The 19319-nt window shown below is 26.6% G+C and overlaps 1 protein-coding gene across 3 annotated transcripts; it reads right to left on the bottom strand.

Annotated features, from left to right (window-relative positions):
* Positions 1-2349: 2349 nt before the first annotated feature.
* On the bottom strand, positions 2350-6551 carry LOC108345953 (ATP-dependent 6-phosphofructokinase 3). Of its 3 annotated transcripts, XM_017584819.2 has the most exons (13): positions 5953-6551; positions 5554-5600; positions 5413-5452; positions 5074-5136; positions 4824-4961; positions 4311-4469; positions 4185-4238; positions 3975-4043; positions 3730-3859; positions 3259-3524; positions 3120-3168; positions 2867-3021; positions 2350-2751 (listed from the first exon to the last, which is right to left on the bottom strand). In XM_017584819.2, exons 1-13 carry the CDS (start codon positions 6178-6180, stop codon positions 2539-2541), a joined length of 1611 nt encoding a protein of 536 aa, XP_017440308.1. In that variant the 5' UTR covers positions 6181-6551; the 3' UTR covers positions 2350-2538. The 3 variants fall into 3 exon arrangements, with proteins under 3 accessions (XP_017440308.1, XP_017440309.1, XP_052722830.1); XM_017584820.2 differs by lacking the exons at positions 5413-5452; positions 5554-5600; positions 5953-6551 and adding an exon at positions 5257-5311; XM_052866870.1 differs by lacking the exons at positions 5413-5452; positions 5554-5600; positions 5953-6551 and adding an exon at positions 5234-5255.
* Positions 6552-19319: the final 12768 nt, after the last annotated feature.

Here is a 19319-nt window from a genome sequence, read left to right as displayed (position 1 = left end):
ATTTCGACTTATTTGATTTAGTTGTTGATTTTTGGAAGTTTTAATTTCTAAATCACGGTTTTCTTCTCTTTCACTTTTTTCTTTTTTGAATTTCTCTAAAAATTAAAATATTAGTCAATTTTTTTAAATTAATTTTTTTATTATCGTTACCTCTTTAAATAATTAACTAATAATGAATAGAGGTTACGTGTCAGTTAATGTTTTTTTATTTTATTTTTAAAAAAGTTATGTGTTAATTGAGTATTGTGTCAGTATTATCATGTATCAAAGTTAACTACACGTGAGAGTGTTAGTATCGTATCTTATATTTAATTTAGTTTCTATATTATTTTTTTATAATTTATTTTAATTTTTTTTAAATAAAATAATTTTTTTATTTTATTTCAAAATATTCTAAATTTAACTTTTATATGAATATTATACTGATATTATTATTAAAATTTACATATTTATAGTTTAGGATTAAAGTTATTTTAAAATTAGAATAAATCTTTTTAAAAATACAACTAATTTTATTGGTTTAAAATTTTAAAAGACAAAAATCAATTAAAATATTTAATATTTTATGTAATTTTTAAATTAAAAATCAATTAAATAGTTTACCTAAAAATTAATATAATATTTATATAAAAATTCAATTTGAATTTAATTTAAAAACATAAAAAATGTTTCAACTAAAAGAAATTAATACTAAATTGAATAAAATAAAAAATATAAAGATCAAATGAATCTAAAACATCAATGTATAATACTAATTAACATGTAACATTTCTTGACACGAACACTACACTAACATGTAACACTACAACTATTATGTAACATGAAGTTTTCTTGATACTTAAACACATTTTTTAAATTAAATAAATTAAAAAAAATCCACTATACATTACTAATTATCTATTAATTATTTAAACGAGAAAAAACAAATTAATGAAAATTAAAATATTGTTTTAAGAAAAAATAACATTATTTTAAGAAAAAATATTAGGATTGAATTGATAAAACTGAACTATATTTTAACCTTAAATAAAATGTGATAGGTTTAGAGTTTAATTTGAAAAAAATGGAATATTTCACTGTTGTTTTAAATCATTATTAGCGACAATTTAATTAAGATTGAAATATTTTTCAAATTTAAATATTTTTAAGAGAGGTTTTTATTAAAAATTCTCATTAAAATCCTTTTATTTTTTAAGTGAATCTATATCATCAATTAGATAACATCGTTCGTTTGATTTTATAATTTCAAACAAATCACCATCATATAAATAATAAAAATGAAAGTCTAATATCTTAATTATCTTTGTAAAGAATAATATCATTCCATTTTATAAATTAAATACTAGAACAAAAATAAAATCAAATACCTTTTAATTAACGATGAAATCAATTGAAAAAATAATAAAATCCCTATGACAATTTTTTTAATAGAATTTGAATTAAAAATAATCAAATTTTATTTGAAATAAATAAATATTAATCACAAGATACTTAAATTTTAATTAAATCATTATACACGTGAACAAACAATTAACAGCAATAATCACACCACTTTAATTAATTACAAAAATTTAATTATAAATATTTATTAAAAAGTATAAAAATTCTGAATATAAAGTAAAAACCTTTAACAAAAAGGTCAAATCTTTCATGTAAGTACAAATCAGCTATTAATGATAATAAAATAAAGCCACCACCTTTAATTTTGGAATCGAAGTCTAAATCCAAATATAATATTTTTCCATAGTCGGATAACATATAATAGTAGAATTTAAGTCAAGCACGAAATTTCATTTCATAATAATTTATAAATAATACTGCCACATTCATCACACTGCCACATTCATCACACTCGTTTTCCAATTTCTACAAGTCAAAAACTTCCAAGCTTAAGCTTCTTGGCTGCTCTCTGAGTTGATCAAACTTCCAACTTTGACAAGGTTCTGGAAATTCACACAGTACCACTCACACAAATCCATTACACTTAAATCTTTCAGATTCCACGAATCAAATGACATAAATGGTTTCATTTAATCAAAAAAATTTGTTGGATTTTTCGAGAAGGCTCTGATAATGAAATATGAGCCCATCCATATAACATATTACCTTAAAACAATGATTAAAACAATGATTAATGGGTCTTTCATACCTAAAATCTTAAAGCAATTATTAATGGGTCTTTACATAGTGCACTGCTTTCTCAGTGAGACTTAGTATCACACTTGGATCTCCGATTTACATTAAATATTCTAATAATTTATCTTTCATCTGTCACTCCATTACTGTCCACTTTGGTGTGTTTGATTTGCCTAGTGCCTACAGTGAGCAAAGCTAGTTGTGGATATTCAATTCAAACCAATGAAAATTCATTTCCAGATAAAGCAATCTCATTGGAAAGCAACAACATTCTGACAAGCATTTTCATGGTGCAAGGCTGAGTTTTCCACAGCCATCTTATTGACAAACAAGGGCAAAATGATAGCTCTTATATACTATTAAGTGTATCGCATGACAAAGGGTCACAAATTACAACAATAACTAGCAAGCTGCAGGATAGACATGGCTGATTTCGTTGTTATCCAAAGTGACTTTGGAAATTCGATCATTCGGTACCTGATGCAATGTTTCTTCTTCCTTCGTCTCTTCATGGTCACCCTTCACATCCAAAAAACTGGGTTGATTTGTCGAAGATAAAAGCCTAGCCCACATTCTATCAGTTATCACTACGTGGTTCTGTCTCTCAGTGATTCTCTGCATAACAAAGCAAGAAAGTATGAAACTTTATTACAAAGGGGTTTGTTAAATGTTAATAAATAAATCTTATTTATTCTCTGGAACCAGAAAGTATCATGGCTGATGAACTTACATAGAAGGGTATATAAGTTTGTCTTCCATTGACAAGTCCACTGGTATAGCCAGTGTAACCTGCCATTGCTCCATGAACAGCACTTTGAGCAAGAAGTGTGCAATACACGTTATCAGAAGCATTGCTTGGAATAGCTCGGATCATGTAAGTTGGATCTGTAAAACAGAAAAGCGAAGCCTTTAGTACTTCAGCCATTGCCCCTTTCAGTGTGTGCACGCATGAAAATGCACCAAGTTTAATCATTTTTACAAACCTATGTATTTGAGAGTTATTGGTAGTGTCTTCTGTTCAGCAAAATGATCCTGCAAGGTCAAAATGCTTAAAGTAAGCGACAGAAAAGATTCGCAAATAGTAATAATATAGAATGCAAATAGAATGAACAACTATCCAACCCTAATCTTTTGGGATATCCATAGGCCAACATCTTGAAGAAGCTTGTTTCCAGAAGCATCCTGCGTGCCCATGGACTCCACACTCTCAGAAACAAGTTCTTGTCCTGCTCCTTCAGCAATCACAATAACCATGTGCCCATTTTCCTTGAGTCTTTTCTCTATATATTCATAAAGTCCACCAGGACCTTCAAGGTAAAAGGGTGACTCTGGAATTAAGCAACAATCCACATCTCGACTTGCAAGAGTAGCATACATTGCAATAAATCCTGCACCATACACCATGTATGAAGTGAAGTCAGGTTCACTAACAAGTCAATAGAAGAACTTTTGAGCATCGTATTAGCTTCTTTTTTCTTTGAGAAGTCTAATAAGAAACAAGGTATAAGCTTCTCATAATTCTTAGGCAATTGATAGTAAAATTGGACCCTTAAGCAGCTCTGTGGAGGCATTATAAGCATTTAGGAAAATTACCGCTGTTTCTACCCATCAACTTGACCACACCAATGCCATTTTCAACACTTTCAGCCTCAACATGTGCAGCATTTATAGCTCGTTGAGCCTCCTCAACAGCAGTGTCAAAGCCAAAGGACTTGTCAATAACCTATTAAGCAACAAAATGACAGCAGAAGAAATTTACCAACTAATGATGCTAATGGGGTTTAAACTATAAGTTTAAAGCCAAATAAAGGCAGAATGTAGAAGAAATAAAGATTTACCGGGATGTCATTGTCTATTGTTTTGGGGATTCCTACAACTGAAACTTTTAGACCACGCCTTCTGACTTCCTGCATGGATAATCAGGTTGAATTATTAAGTAACTGCTCCTCTGATGCAATTAGTTTAACAGATCTTATATATCCAAACGATTTTGTTAAAATGTTCGCTCATATTCCTAAACACATAATTCTGATAGTCATTTTAGATACCTCAAAAATTGCAGATGCACCCTTTTGAGTTCCATCTCCTCCAATGATATAAACCTGAATTCAGAAAGATATTAATCTGATGTACATACACACAAAAAATACTACACAATGGAAAGAAATGCAGACCTGATTGATTCCCCGATCTTGAATACTGTCAACTATCTTTTTGGTGTCATGTCCTCCCCGTGATGTTCCGAGGACAGTCCCCCCACGCTTATGTATATCATTCACACTCTTAGGAGTTAAAGTGATTGTGTTGCGAGCATAGAAACCCCTGTATCCTCCCTTCACATCATAACAGTATCATTAGTTAGAGAAACCAGTAAGAAACTATGATAGCGTGAGAGAACCAAAGATGGTGATAATTAACTCCAGAATAAATGACTTTTAAGTAACACCAAATAAGTAAAAGCCTGTACAATTATTACAGAGCAAGAACAATGCATTGGTCTCTTTAGACAAGCGCAAATTAGTACATTAACAACCAGTCACAGGCATTTAATGCTTGTCTGAAACGATAGAAAATAAAGCACAGAACTTGATCTCCCTAATCCCAAAACAACACTATAAAGTAATTAAAAAGAGAAAAAAGCATGAAGAATGAGAGTAAATGCCATATTGCCATATACATTCACGTACATTGATTCCCAGAACTCTCTTCACGCCATACATATGGTTCAAGCCACATACTAATTCCCTGATGACAGTGTTGAGCCCGGGACACAGACCCCCACAAGTAACAATGGCAGCCTGAACTTCATCTGCTTCAAAATACACCTGAATATCCATTTTTAGAAGCCATAATTAAAAAATAAGACACCAGATATACCAAATTTACCAAACAATGCACAGATAGAAACAAAGACAAGACCCACAAATAGAAACATACCTTTTGACGAGGCCCAGCGCGCCTAAAATGTACCCCTCGTGCACCATCTTTGTGAACAACGACCTGTCATAAAGTCGAAACAAAATGGAAATAAATGACAGGTAAATTAAGGTAGGTAGGTAACAGTGTCTGAGCTGCATATGAAAACATAAAACCCCACCAACATTCACCCCATGCAGTTACCATTCCATTAAAATTTGGATTTGAAGGTGTCCATACAAGCAAGGGAGATGATGCAGCACCACCTTAACGTAGAAATCAGTTAATAGCTAAATCTTTAGGCATCTGCAAACCCATCCCTAATTACATAAAGCATCAAAATTGTAACAAAAAACCAACCTTTTGAGGAACGCTGTCATCCACATGCACAAAGTACTGCCTGCCAAACGACAAGTGAATAAAATTCAATTTCACCCATCAAGCAACAAAGAAAAGGAAATTACAACACAAGAGAAGAATTATTAACCAATTAACACTTACTTAACAACTGAATAAGCAGGGTTGTCTTGCAAAGGATTTGTATATGTCTGCCACAACACAAAACACACAATAATCATACACCAAAAATTAAGTGAAAATAAAGTTTTTTTTTCTTCACCAAAAGAAAAAATTTGTTGATCTAATTACTGATTTCTGATCCGAACCAGAAAATAAAAAGTTTTTCCATTATTAATTTTGGGTGTCGGCAGAAGGAAAAGAAAAAACAGGGGAAAAGGGAGGAAAAAAGTAGTTGGATTATACAATACGACAAAGCGTTCGAGTGTTTCGAGGAAAAAGGTAAGACAGAGGAAAAAAGGTCCACGTGATCGCTGATCAGGTGAGGAAGAGCTTTGAACGGTGGCGTGAGAGAAAATCAGAGCGATGAAAACGACGACGTACTTGGAGATTAGGAATGTAATCGGTGAAATGCGGAACATCCTCGAGGATGTAACCAGCTGTGCCGGTGACGACCTTAGGGTCGGAGTTGGCAGGTGAAGCCATGGCAGCGCGTGATCGCGATCTGGCAGGTTCGGAACCCAGCTTGGGATGAAGGAAACCGTTTTGCTTGGGGGTGGGGTTTTGGTTTTGATTTGGAAACTCGGAAATAGAATTAGAACTATAATCCATTCAGAGGGGGTAATAGGAGTTGAAGAAGATGAAGAACAGAGTGATCATATTTATAGTAAACGGAGTTGACCGAAGGAATCAGACACCAAGGTGGAATTTTGATTTTGTGTAAGAAATCAATGATGAAGGGTAATAGCTTAAAAAAAAGAGAAAGGTGAAAAAGGAACTTTCTTGTGAAGTAGAAACAGGTGGCTGAAGATGGAAATGGAATAGGGTGTGGATTTCAAGTTGTAGACTTTGATCCACAGCTTTTTTGAGGGTCGGCGTGGAACACAGTGATGCTGTGCCGTGGTGGACTACTTGGTTCTTCTAGAATAAACCTCGGAGATTCCGGATTCCTTGTGTCTTTTTTTATCCTTTTTTTCTTGCATAGTTAAATTCCAAGTCCTGTTTTGTTCTAGCAAAAAAACAGAGCATGTCTATGCCTTCCGTGACTCCAGTCTTCTACCATATAAAAACTACTTTTTTTTTCTATTCTCCAAATTTCAAATTAAAATTGAAAGTTCACTTGAAACTGGTAAATATAAGAAAATGTTGCAAACTGAAATTATCAAGCATGTCATTACTCTATTCAACGAGCTAAGAGAAAATGAAAAATGGTATTTGTGCATAGAATAATCAATAAGAACGTCAATCATCCAATGATATCAATAATATTGAAAGTCCGTGTGATGTGGTTGGAAGTTGAAATACTGTTAGAAAGTAAGTTTCTCTTAATTCAAATTGTTCGAAAAGTATTTACACAGTATATTTTGATGTTAAAGTTAATTAGTAATAAATTTTTATTTTAAAATTTCTCTTAATTCAAATTGTTTGAAAAATATTTATAAAAAATATTTTGATGTTAAAGTTAATTAAAAATAAATTTTTATCTTAAATTTTTATTTATAAGCTTTAAAGTGAATTTTTAATTAAAATTAACTTAATTAAGAATGATTATACTTTCTTTTTAAGATGATTAATAATAAAAATAATACCCTTAATCTAATTTATGATGATTGGTTTATTTAATAACTATTAAATTGATTAATAACTTACTAAACGATTCTAGTTATAGAACATCATGCAAATCAATTATGAATTTTACTACTACTAATTAGTTGTTGAATGAATTGATCTCTCTCAAATTATTTAAATTAGATATAAAAGATATGATTGATTAATAATATTTTTTGATAATATTTTAACATCATCTACTTGTCATTCTGTTATTGGTCCATGTTGGTGTTTATGATTATTATTATTGAGTGTAGAGTAATTTTGGATCAATCACAGAATGACATATAAATAATGTTAAAATGTTGTTAAAGTATCTTTATTCTAGCATAAAATAGAGTTGAGGGGGTTGAGTGACATATTTGGATTTTAACTAAAATATTGGCCTTTGAACTTTGTTTGGGGAATTAAATCTCAAAAGCCCTTTGAAGAACTTAAGGAGGCCATGACTACTTTATTTATAACAATGATGCCTAATTTTGACAAGAAGCTTATGATTGAGACAAATGCTTGGAGAAAAGAACTCGGGACTACCTTGACGTGATGTGAAAAGCTATTAACATATATGAGTTTCTCCATACTAGGCAACACTCAAGGTAAACATTTGTTTTATGAAAAAATAGTTGATGGTTATGGCTCCAAGTATGCAAAACTTAAAACACTACCTTCTTGGGAAATATTTCGTGAAGTATAACTAACAAAAAGGTTTTTATTTTTTACTCATGAGAGTGAGAGAGAAATATGGGTGTCTAAATAAGTGGAGTATGATTTTGAGATCAAATATAAATTGAAAAGAAAGAAACTCTTCCAGAAATTGAAATTGTGTACCATGTCCATGTTTACTCTTATTAATAGGAAGATTTGGAGAAGGATGTACCAAATAAATAAAAGTTATGAAGATTGATGAAAGGAAGTGTGGAATTTAATTTCAATGAGTAGATTCTAACTTGAGATTCCAAAAACAATTGTTGGAATGTGGTTTTGTTTCTCATAATGGAATGAATGTCCCAATGTTAAAGAAAATAATCAGATACAAGTTTTTGTGAAAATCATCAACTATGCAATTGTATGTAGAAATTTAATGTCAAAACTATCAACAATGAGAATCAAAATATCATTGCTAAGATATGAAAGTTATGAAAGTTAAATATATCATATGGAAATTTAAAAAACATTTCGAACGTTTTATGTTTTCAACTTTAAAGATATTCATTCTTTGGTACTCGTTCTATTTAAGTTGGGTAAGAGTTGCGTATATAGAAAACAACATTCAAGTCAGCCAAATACATCAACAGATAATAAATACAGTAATTAATGAAAGTCATTAACATATCTCAAATGTGATATTTATACTATTATTTATAGGCTTTTACCTAAAAAGGTTTGAACTAGGTGGTCTAATTACCTATTAATATCGAATTATTGTAAATAATTATGAATAATACAATTGATGCAATGTCATCATGGTCAGGTAGAGACCGAATACATATCAATAAAATGACATATATTTGATTAAAAATAATTTTTACTAAATTTAAAAATATATGTAAAAGATGCCTAGACTTATAAATTTCGTACGTCAAAAGAATAATATATTTAATATAATGTTATATTTAAATAATTTACATTAAACTATCTTATATATTTCTCTTGTTAAGTAATGTAAGTATACTTTTTTAACTTTTTACTATTTTTTAAAATCTCAAATTCAACACGTAGGTTAACAAATAATTTACCATAAAATTTTCTAATATTTGTATAACTATGTCCGTTTTCCTTTTCTACAAAATTCCCCAGAAGAAGTGCTAGCTTTAAGAAGTTGTGTTTTGAGTTAAAAACTACATCTCAACGTAATAAAAACATTATTTATCTATTAATGTTTTTTACTATATCTACAAACACATGTTTGTTTATTTTATTTCATTCTAAAAAATTCCATTATTGTCTAATAATGAAGTATGATTAATCACAACCTTTTTTAGAAAATGCATTCTAAACAATGATACAAAACATCTAGTGTGACAAAATATATATTTAATTTCAAAAATGAAGTAAAGTTTTAAGAATATTGTTTTCATTTCATAAATGAATTACTCTCTATTTTTTATTTTTTAAATTTAATGTCTACTCATTCTTATTTAAAATACAACTAAAAATATTTTTATAATTTATTCATTTATTTTTCTTTTACATTAATCTCATTCATCACAAATCTTTTACTAACTTTTACTATTTTTTTTCCGTCCAAACAATCTTACCAGACCTTCTTTCTCTCTTTTTTTCCCACTTCTTCTTTTAATCCAATCAAAAAGATAAAGTCCCTCTTCACATGTTAAATAAATAATTGTTGTATAAGAAAATATTAATATTAAATCAAAAGGAAAACGCATTAATTACTTGTTTAATATTAACGTATATGCCTCACAATTACTTTATTATTTGTGAAATGAACAACCAACCTTAAAAAAAAAAGAAACATTTATTTATTAATGATACCACTAATCATACTTAGATTTCCTTGCTAAAATAATGAAAAGCATATTCGATTATGAGTAGTCTTTGTGTAACCTCGCACCAAAATGTTTAGTATGTTCGGGCAAAAAAAATATCTATATGTTACACCACATAAAGATTATTGACAACAAATAAATATTTTTTTTATTAGAGTGGAAATTCAGCTAATTATATTAGTAAAAGCACAAAACATTGACATTAATGACTAATTTTTAATTTTATTAGTGTCTTCTGATTTATGTGGCAAATATCAAAGTTCAAGTATTATAGATAATGAAAGTAACAAATAGAAAGAAATAAAAAGTGAAATTACTATAATTAGTCGATATTAGGAACATGAAAAAAAAATATTAAATATGTATATTGGGAATATTGAAATATACTTCTTTACAATTTTTTAAATCGTTTCATTGATATTAAAAATATATTTTGCATGTAGTATTTGAATTTTGCAAGTAAAATATGTTTTGAAAGTAACCACATATAGAAAAAAATTTAAACTAAAATTAAAAATAATTTGAAAACCGAGAGCTGATGTCATTGTTGACCTCAGAGACTATTATTATGATATTTTAGCAATGTTTTAATCAGCATTGTGGCATTACAAACATCATGGAAAGCCAAAATTTATTTAACAAATATACATTATTAGATCGATGATGTTTTCATCAATCTTACCAAAACAAATTCTAACAATACTGCAAATAATAAAGCTTCTGTCACGCATGTTACATGACACCTATAAATAATATTTTTAATTGACTTAATTTTAATTGTACAAAAGAACTGTAATAATCAAATTCAAATATAAGATGATTTTAGTTTATAAAAAAAAATTCAATTTTTCTTTTTCTAAAAGAAAAGTTCAAGCATATCCAAAATATTTTTTTCTTATATCTCATTTAGTTTTGGATCTCGATATTAAATAGTTATCCGTATTTTATCTTCACTTTTAAGTTTGAATCTGTGTAGTTTTTCTTCATTTTCTATAAATATTCATATTTTTTATTTGGTATTGTTTTTTATCATTTTATCTCTATATGACATTTTAACTATTCATTTGTTTTTTAAATTATTTTTATTTCTGCGTCAATTGTATTAATATTTTTCATTCACATGATATGTGATTAATTCTCAAATAGAAGGTAAAAATTATACCCAATTTTAGAGTTGTCAAAACGGGCCATCCGGCTCGATTCGGCCCGGTCCATCACGAGTTGGTCTCTTAATGAGCCAACCCAACTCGGCTCATTTATTAGCGAGCCAGAAAAATTCAAACCCGGACCGATCCACCACGGGTTGGCTCACTGGCTCACTTAATTACCATTTTTTTAAAATAAAAAAATTACAAACTTTCTATAATTCAAATCTAAACAAATTTCATTCCCAAATTTCACTTCCATCATGGATGTTTAATTAATTTTGAAAATAAGGAACTTAAATAATTTTTTCAAGCAAAAACAAAATAATAAATATTCTTTTATAAAATTAAAATTAAATTTTAATAAAATAAAATTAGGTAGGTGGGTTGGTGGGCCAACCCGACCCACCACAGGTTCAACTCGCATGAGCCGAGTTTAAATGAGCCGGATTGAAATCTGACATACATAAAAAAATACAACTTTTTCAAACCCAACCCGGTTCAAACCCGTGGTAGACCGGATTGATCCGCGGATTGTGATCCATTTTGACAGCTCTACCCAATTTTGTTTTTCATTTTTAATAAAAACAATTTTAAGAGTAAAGTTCGGCTTTTACGAAGTTACACAGAAAAAGGACGTGAATTACAATATTAATAAAAAAAGTGTAATAAATAGTGTATGTATTCAAGATCTTATATAACTTAAATAATTGCGAAATTAAAATTCATATACATTATATAGTTTGGTTATAAAAGTTTAAAAATGAATATAATTCTTTGAATTTAATTCTGTTAAATTTTGCTTACGTACTGTTATTTTTAGTTTGTTTTTGAATTATTTATACTATTTAACATATTTTAACTTAAATATTAATTTTAAAAATCATTTAACACATTAAAAATATTAATACATTATTTAATTTAAAAAATTATATTAATTTATTTTTAAAACTTAAAACTAAAATATATCTAAAAAAAATACTTAAACCTTATTATAATTTTAATAACATATATTTTATTCTACACGTATGTTATTACATATATTATACTAAATACACATGAGCTAATTTAGCTGAGTTGAAATAAGAACTAACCACAAACTAATCATACTATTTAAATGTGTTTCAAAAAATTATTTAATGGAAAATTAATAAGTTATGAACTAGTTTAATCAAATTAAAAATGTTTAGTGATGTTTACTAATAAACTAAATTACCACTGTTAGAGGTAAAATAACATGAAAAAAATTAGTTATTATAATATTTCATTTAATTTATACACACAAATATATATATATATATATATATATATATTGGTAAATAAAATGTGTTTAGTCTAACTAAATTCTCTATTGATAATATTAAATATAATCGTAATAGTTTATACATATGAACTAATGTAAATATAAACTATATATATCATATAAACTATATATACGTAATAGCATACAACATCGTATACATATAAACTATATATATCCATTACACAGCACTCTTGTATTAGAATAAATATAACAAATTAAGTTGAATCATTCTCAATGAAACTATAACACTCTCACTTCAACAATATTATTGTTATATTTAAATTTTGGCATAAAGTGAGGTAAAATACTAATAACTTTTTTCAAAGTCCAACATTATTATTAAGGTTAAATATATTTTCTGTTGTTTATTAACTTTAAATGAAAAATTGAATTAATTTTTTTTTTAAATTTTGATCCAAGTCTTCTAATTTTAAAAATACAAAAATTTGTAAAATTTATTTAACATTTTAAACATGTTTCATTATAGCATTTGAATTGTTTACATTATTTAACATATTTTCATTTTAATATTAACTCATTCAACATAACATTTGAATTGTTTCCATCATTTAACACAGTTTCATTTTAATATTAACTGAAAAACAAGTTTGAAATCATATAAAATTTGGTTAAAAAAATTAAATATATATATTTTTAAAATTAAAAACACTAAATAAAATCAATTTATTTTAAACAAAACTAATTTTATTTTTTCCTAAAAATGAAAAAATATAAAAACATATTTAATTTTTAATTTTATATGAAAGTGAAACCATATAAAATGTTGGTCATCTACTCTTTAACGTCAATAACTCTTAATTAATTTAAGTAACAAAATAAATGTTTTAAACTGTCGTTTAATAATTTGATATTAGTGATATTTTTAAAGAAATAATGATATTTTGACAATATTTTTTTAATAATATTTTAACATCGTTAACGTGTCATTGTGATTGCTTCATGTTAATTATTATTAACTAATTTGACTTTGCACAAACTTATACTCAATAGAAATCATCACTATTATATGCACAGATATTATAAATAAGTTCAGGTTGTGATGCAATTAAATTATTAGAAGAAATAGTACTTATGCTAAGTTTTACATTGATTTTTCAGTATAAAAAGTATATTTTATTAAACTTATATTTATATTATTTGGAAGAGTCTTCCTGAGTAATAAAGGCATGAATGGTGCAAAGTTATATAGAAAACAATATATTGGCGCATGCAAAGTCACATTCTAGTTGGAAACAAAAACTACAACGTCAATGTCTGGTCTCTGTCATTCCCCAGAACCTGGTTCGCCCTCACCATCTATACAAAAATGATAATATTTTTTTAATAATTTTTTTTTTTACAATTTTTTACAACACTTATGTAATAATTTTTTTATTCGTTTTAAATATTTTTTTAAAATAAATTCAAACGAATGGATAAAATAATAATCCATAATTTATTATTAAAAAATTATTATTAAAATTTATTAACATAATATTATAGTCGAGTTGCGTATATAAAAAATATAATAACATCTTTAACGTAAAATTTTAAAATCGTTTTATTTTTAACTTTAGTCGCTCACTCTTCTCATAATCTTTATGTAATACGTGACTTCAATGTTACTAATATAATTTACATTCACTTATATTAAAAATTTATTTTATATCTTACGCATAAATAAAGAAATATGTATAAATATTTATATTTATAAACAGTAAAACAATAACATGTTAATAAATAATTCAATAAATTTAATAAACAATAAATTTTATTATAATTAAAGTTTTAAATAAATTTAATAAAATTTCAATAAATAAAATTAATTTGATTCAATTTTATAAAATTAACTTTAATTATATACTCAGATTCTTTCTGATTACAAGTTCAATTATTAATATAATACTAAAATTATATATAAAACTCAAACTATATAATATAAATATGATGTTTTTAAAATTGAACTAAATTTGAAATTTACTTCTAATCATAAATACATATTTTAATTTTGTTATTAAATAAATGAAATATTTAATAATGTTTATATTAAGCTAAAAGTAAAGTTGAGTTGATTCTCCATCTAAATAAAGAAAAAGTATATTTATTTTGTAAGGAGAAATGGTAGCAAAGAAACAAAAAGAAATCCGTACACATCTTATGCCACCGTCAAGGTGTTGTTTGCCATCCATCGGCCAATTTTCATCGTATACTTTTTGATAAATCAATCACATTAGCTTATCAATATGTCATGTTACAAACTTTACAACCACACATACATATAATAATTTCACCATTGAAATTGCAATTATGGAGAATCTCTTCTCTATAAAATGGCCACAAATTCATGCAGAGGCATCATTGAATTGATTGAAGAAAAATAATCTAATCAATACTATTCAAAAACATCCTTTCTATCCAAAGTGGTTTTCAACGATTTCATTTCAATATTAAATCGTCTATTTTTTTTTTAAATCTATCACGAAAAGAAATAATCGAATTTAAGTATATAAAAAATAGAAAAGTTAATTATCATATAAAAAAACTCACAAAAATCATTATTTTAATATATTAGATCGGAGATGATATATTTATGTGAATTAGATTTATATCTTATTATTATTAAATTTATTTCATAAGTTTTATCACAATTGATATACATAAAATGTTTTATAGAATAAGAAATAAATTTTAAATTTAATTTAATTTTATAAAATTGTAAGATATGGTTTTCATTTGTTTATATAATGTAAATTAATTTATATTTAATTAACGTCATTTTTAGTATTTTTTATGTACTTTATGTTAAAGTTGATATTATATATATATATATATATATATATATGAGAAAAGTTAAACAAAATATTTTGAGAATGAAAAATTATATATGCATCCAACAACAACGAATCTTTTAAGTTTTGTTCACTTGAATATATTTAGGAAAGAATAATTGAATGGATTTGAGAGGATTTGAAGGTAAATTTTTTTGTTTTTTATTTGAGTGTATTTGGAGGTAAGTGAGAGTGAATTTAGAAGTAAAGTTTGTGAAAATTAGTGTAGTATTTGATTGATGTGACAGATTAACAAAATTTACTTCCAAATTCACTCTCACTTACCTCCAAATCCACTCAAATAAACAACACAGAAATTTACCTTTAAATCCTTTCAAATCCATTCAATTACTCTCCCCCAAATAATACATTCAAGTGAACAAAACATAAGGTACAAGAAGAGGTGTCATGGTTTTCCACTCTTTTTTTTTAGTTTTAAATTATATGTCATATATATTGGAAATTCATGAAAAGTAAATTAGGTATTTTTTATTTCTTTTATAATTACAACTGTACTAAACTATGTATTAATTTTTATTGTATTAGTGATAATAATTAAATTAATTACATATATAAATTTAAATATATTATTTTATTTCTTCAATTTTATTGACAAAGATCGGTCACTAATGTATCTTATACGTATAATTTTTCAACCGTTTAACACACATTTAATTTAACGAGCTTGTAAACCTTGATTAAAACTTACAGAAATAACATTATAGATTTAAATCAGCATTGTGAATGTATTAAATATTCAGGTTTAAATTTCTTTTACTGAATATTAAAAAATTAATGATATATTTTGCAGGTGAAAGTTGTATAAACCTAATAGAATTATTATAAGATAATATTGTTGGGTTGGTGGACTTTTGCTCCGTGAAGTTCTGGATACCTTTCACCCACCGCGGAATTCCACCTCTCAAGCAATCTTACACATAATTGGGTCAAATAGGCCCAACCCACATAAATGGGTCAATTTTTTTAACAAAATAGTTTAGCAGTAGATAAAAGTATCTCATTAATATAATAAATGAAAATATCAAATTTATTAATGGGTTCCATTTTTTTAAAATATAATTTATAATATTCTTTCCTTTTCCTTCAATGCGTTCCATCCTTTATTCGAACACCAAGCTAAATAATTAAAAATAAGCTTATAAGTATATCTCATAATTTGGAATTATTTATTGCAAATATTAAATATAAGTATCTGCATATTTTAGTTATATTATGATTTACATATTAGAAAATATTTTTTTATCTGTTGTATTTTTTATTTTTAATCATATTAAAAACACTAGTTAAAATTGAAACAACAATCTTGGATTCTACTGAGTACAAAAATATGGATGAATATTATTGAAAAAAAGAAGATATATATAATACAATATACTCTAAATGATTAGATCATATGCACATTTATAAAAATATATATTAACGAATGAGTTAATTGATAGCATTAAAGCAGTTATGGATAATTTTTTTCAAAATTATTGTAAGGAAATAATAAATTAACTAATATTTTTAATTTTTCTATTATAATTCAAATCAAGTTTACCCCACCCATCTACATACATACTATATAATAATTTAGTATATACTAAATTAGTGAGATATACGACCTTACTTTTCATATGACGCATTCTTAATTAGAAAAAGGATTTTAAATATGACTGAATCTCTTTCTAAAGATTAACATCTTAATTAATCAAAATACAATAAATACGTTGGATCCCATGACAGAATCAAAAACTATAACTATGTAACGAAAAAAAATTAAAAAATGGTTGAAAAAAATAATTAGAAATTGTCCAATGGAAAACAAAAGTTCACCCTGAAAAAAACACTAAACAAAAGTTAGAGAAGTACTTGTCCTCTGCCACTTGAAAGCAAATAGATATATCCTACCTTTTTTCTTTCTTTAATAATAATAATAATAATAATAATAATAATAATAATAATAATAATAATAGTAATAATAATACTGAAAAACTACCAGTCAAATAAATCAGAAAATTGAGAGTTCATTCGAACCCTACCTTGACGTCATGAAGAAGGTCCTAGGCTAGCTCTGTTTATACATTAATGTTTTCCTTATTATTAATTAATTCATAATAAACTGCTTTGTACTTATTTAATGAGAACCCTAATGATACCAAATTTGTCTCTCCTATTAATTATATTAATTATTGATGTTAATAACCAATGGTCAGGGGAATGATATAATTGCAATTTTATAATTGAATTATTTATGTAAACAAGAGATCCCTAAAATTTTGGAATATGTTTAGGGCTAAACCTTAATTTGCATTCGAGAATATACATAAACTCGTATCAAGAATTATACTAACGTACTATATTCTTATTGCAGAGAAAAGAGAGTATTTGGAATATTTTTTGTGTGTATATAAAATTAAACACTTATTTTTCTATTACATATATTATAATAATAATAATTATTATTATGATTAGTATAAGAGTTGATGTTCCTGGGAACTGTGTCACCAACCATTTTATAGGTGAAGAAATATTATTAAACAGTGGAATATTTATGTATGACTGATGCAGTGCAAACAAAGGTTGTGTGGGAAGATGGAATTGTGTTACAATGTGGGCTCCTTCGATTGCTTCCTCCAAGGTCAACTTAAATGGATATCAAAACAATTTCATTTTCTTCTTCTTCTTTTTTTTTAAAAAAGAAAATAAATTAAATAGCTACAAAGGTAAATTTAATATATTTTTAATCTTCAAATTTAAAAACTTAAAAAAAAACAAACAAATATAACTTTTTAACTAAATGATTAATTTCTTTTTACTTATTAAATTATGTTTCAAAACTCATATTCGTCAAAATGATATAAATAAATAAAACATCATCCTAAAATATATTTGACAAAATATATTTCACATGTAAAAAATAATTTAATATAATTGAGTTAAGAAAATTATACTCAATTATTTTTTTAATTTAAAAAATTAAAATATATTAAAATTTAATAGTTTACATTCAAAATTTATGAATTAGAAATATATTAACTCATTGATATAGTTTTAATAACTAAAATTTAAGTTTATCTAACCTAATAAAATTAAGTTTTTAGATAAAGATTTTACTCATTTATATATTATAAGTTTATCTTCTTTCAATGTAATTTCCAATAATAAGAATAAGTAAGTATTTAATGGAAGATTTTTTACGAAGGTACCAAAGTTGTATTATTTTTAAAAAAATACAAACATGTTTGAGTTTTTCTGGGTCCTGTGCTATGCTTGGTCCAAATTTGTCTATACAGACTGAAGATAGGATATATTCCTTAGGTGTGTGTGTCTGTCTAAGAAATTTAGGCAAGAAAATGTGATTGTAAGCTCCATGAAAGAAAAGCAAAGCTAAAAGAAAGAAAAACAGAAAAACAAAAGTAAAAACAGGAGACAAAGGAGCAATCATGGCCATCTATCTACACTGCAAACATCATTTGGGACCCTCCATCATTTTCCTCTTGACTGCTCCAAACAATGCTGTTATAAACGTGAAACCTAGCCATCATCTGATTAAGATACTTTATGAGAGCATAAGATTTTCATGGTGGACCCCTCTCTCCTACTTCTTCTCACTTCTTCTATATCTCAAATACATAATTTCATCAAAAAAAAAAAAAAATAACACAACCTCAAATTACATTCCAAAAATAAATGGAGTTTAAGTCTACCTCACGCCGAGATATATACATCTCGAGCGTGAGATTAGACATGAATAGGTGGTCCGATAACGACTTGATGGTGGATGGATTGCTAGGATAGACTCTGACTAGGCTTTAATGCTATGTTAAGACTCTGATACCATGTAAAAAAATACACTTTAAGTCTAATTCAATCCTACAAAACTGACTTGTAAAGTAAGATTTACACTCACTTATGTATTCTAAATAGATTTTATCTCTAGTCAGCGAGACTTACAACTATAATAATACCATTAAAGAGTTTACTACCAGAATAAAGAGAAAATAACAATATCATACTCATTTCAGACATGATTTTCATATTTACTGATACGGTCAAAGTTCTTTATATCTTCAATGCATGTAAATTAAGCTTTACTTTTATTTTACCTATAGGTGTAAACTATTTGGTGCTTCTGGTCCAAGTTATATATATATATATATATATATATATACATATATATGTGTTTGTGAAAGAATATGATTTAACATAGTAATTAGAAGAGGTGGTGGTCCATCAAGTACACACAGCTTTGTCTTGCTTATCAAGCAACCACATCCTAATACTCCCCACCCATCTCTTTCTCTCTCTCTCTCTCTTGTGTGTGCAAAACATTCATGGCAAAAGCATCATGATC

This window comes from Vigna angularis, chromosome 8, assembly GCF_016808095.1.
Source record: "Vigna angularis cultivar LongXiaoDou No.4 chromosome 8, ASM1680809v1, whole genome shotgun sequence".
In the NCBI taxonomy this organism is placed as follows: Eukaryota; Viridiplantae; Streptophyta; class Magnoliopsida; order Fabales; family Fabaceae; genus Vigna; species Vigna angularis.
This window is presented reverse-complemented; position numbering and strand designations above follow the sequence as displayed.

What these genes read in the sequence shown, in the direction of transcription:
- LOC108345953 (XM_017584819.2), bottom strand. Translation starts at nt 6,180, where the DNA reads ATGGATTATAGTTCTAATTCTATTTCCGAGTTTCCAAATCAAAACCAA. An exon ending in ATGACAGCGTTCCTCAAAAG is followed by an intron (nt 5,137 to 5,412) that starts GTTGGTTTTTTG and finishes ACTTTATGACAG; the next exon opens with GTCGTTGTTCACAAAGATGG. An exon ending in GTGCATCTGCAATTTTTGAG is followed by an intron (nt 4,044 to 4,184) that starts GTATCTAAAATG and finishes TTATCCATGCAG; the next exon opens with GAAGTCAGAAGGCGTGGTCT.